Genomic DNA, 567 nt, shown 5'->3' on the forward strand with positions numbered 1-567 from the left:
GAAAGAAATCAGTCAAAATGTACACTAAAATTACGTGCTTCATGGTAAAACAGATGCTACATCCGGAATAACCTGAAAATCTCCATTAAGGATGATTTCATTTGCACCTTCCTGTTAAATAGCGCAATATGGGACATCTGCTCTAGAAAAAGAACTAAATTGTCCGCAGAAAAAAGCTCAGCTAGTCAAGAAGAAGATAAGGGAAGGTTTGACAGAGCCTCTCACAGAACCTGGCAAAATGCTTGCAATGAGCTTACTATCTTATGTCATTTTCAGTTTTTGACGTGTCCTTAAAACGGTAGATAATATGCAAATAGTCTTCAACATTACACGTGAATTTCCATTAACGGTTATTTTAATATTGACAATCATGCCGAGAAGAATTAAGAATTCTTATTTCGTTTAAGACAACATGGCGGCTGTTCGAGGTATCGTTGACTATTGGAACATGACAAGTGATGAAGCTTTGGTTCAAGTTTGGCTCAATGTCGATAAAGCTGAGACAATCTTCACTACTGTTGCTGTTCTGGCGACGATCACGTCTCCAATAACAACGTTTGGAAATTT

At 37.6% G+C, this 567-nt stretch overlaps 1 protein-coding gene across 1 annotated transcript in view; it reads left to right on the forward strand.

Annotated features, from left to right (window-relative positions):
- The first annotated feature begins 412 nt into the window (after positions 1–412).
- LOC138056007 (trace amine-associated receptor 3-like) overlaps positions 413–567 on the forward strand; it is a 4,765-nt gene continuing 4,610 nt past the window's right edge. The window contains exon 1 of the mRNA XM_068901860.1: positions 413–567. This exon is cut by the window's right edge and continues 97 nt beyond it. Coding sequence (XP_068757961.1) covers positions 413–567 — 155 coding nt within the window.

The sequence above is a fragment of the Montipora capricornis genome, chromosome 7 (genome assembly GCF_036669925.1).
Source record: "Montipora capricornis isolate CH-2021 chromosome 7, ASM3666992v2, whole genome shotgun sequence".
Lineage (NCBI taxonomy): Eukaryota > Metazoa > Cnidaria > Anthozoa > Scleractinia > Acroporidae > Montipora > Montipora capricornis.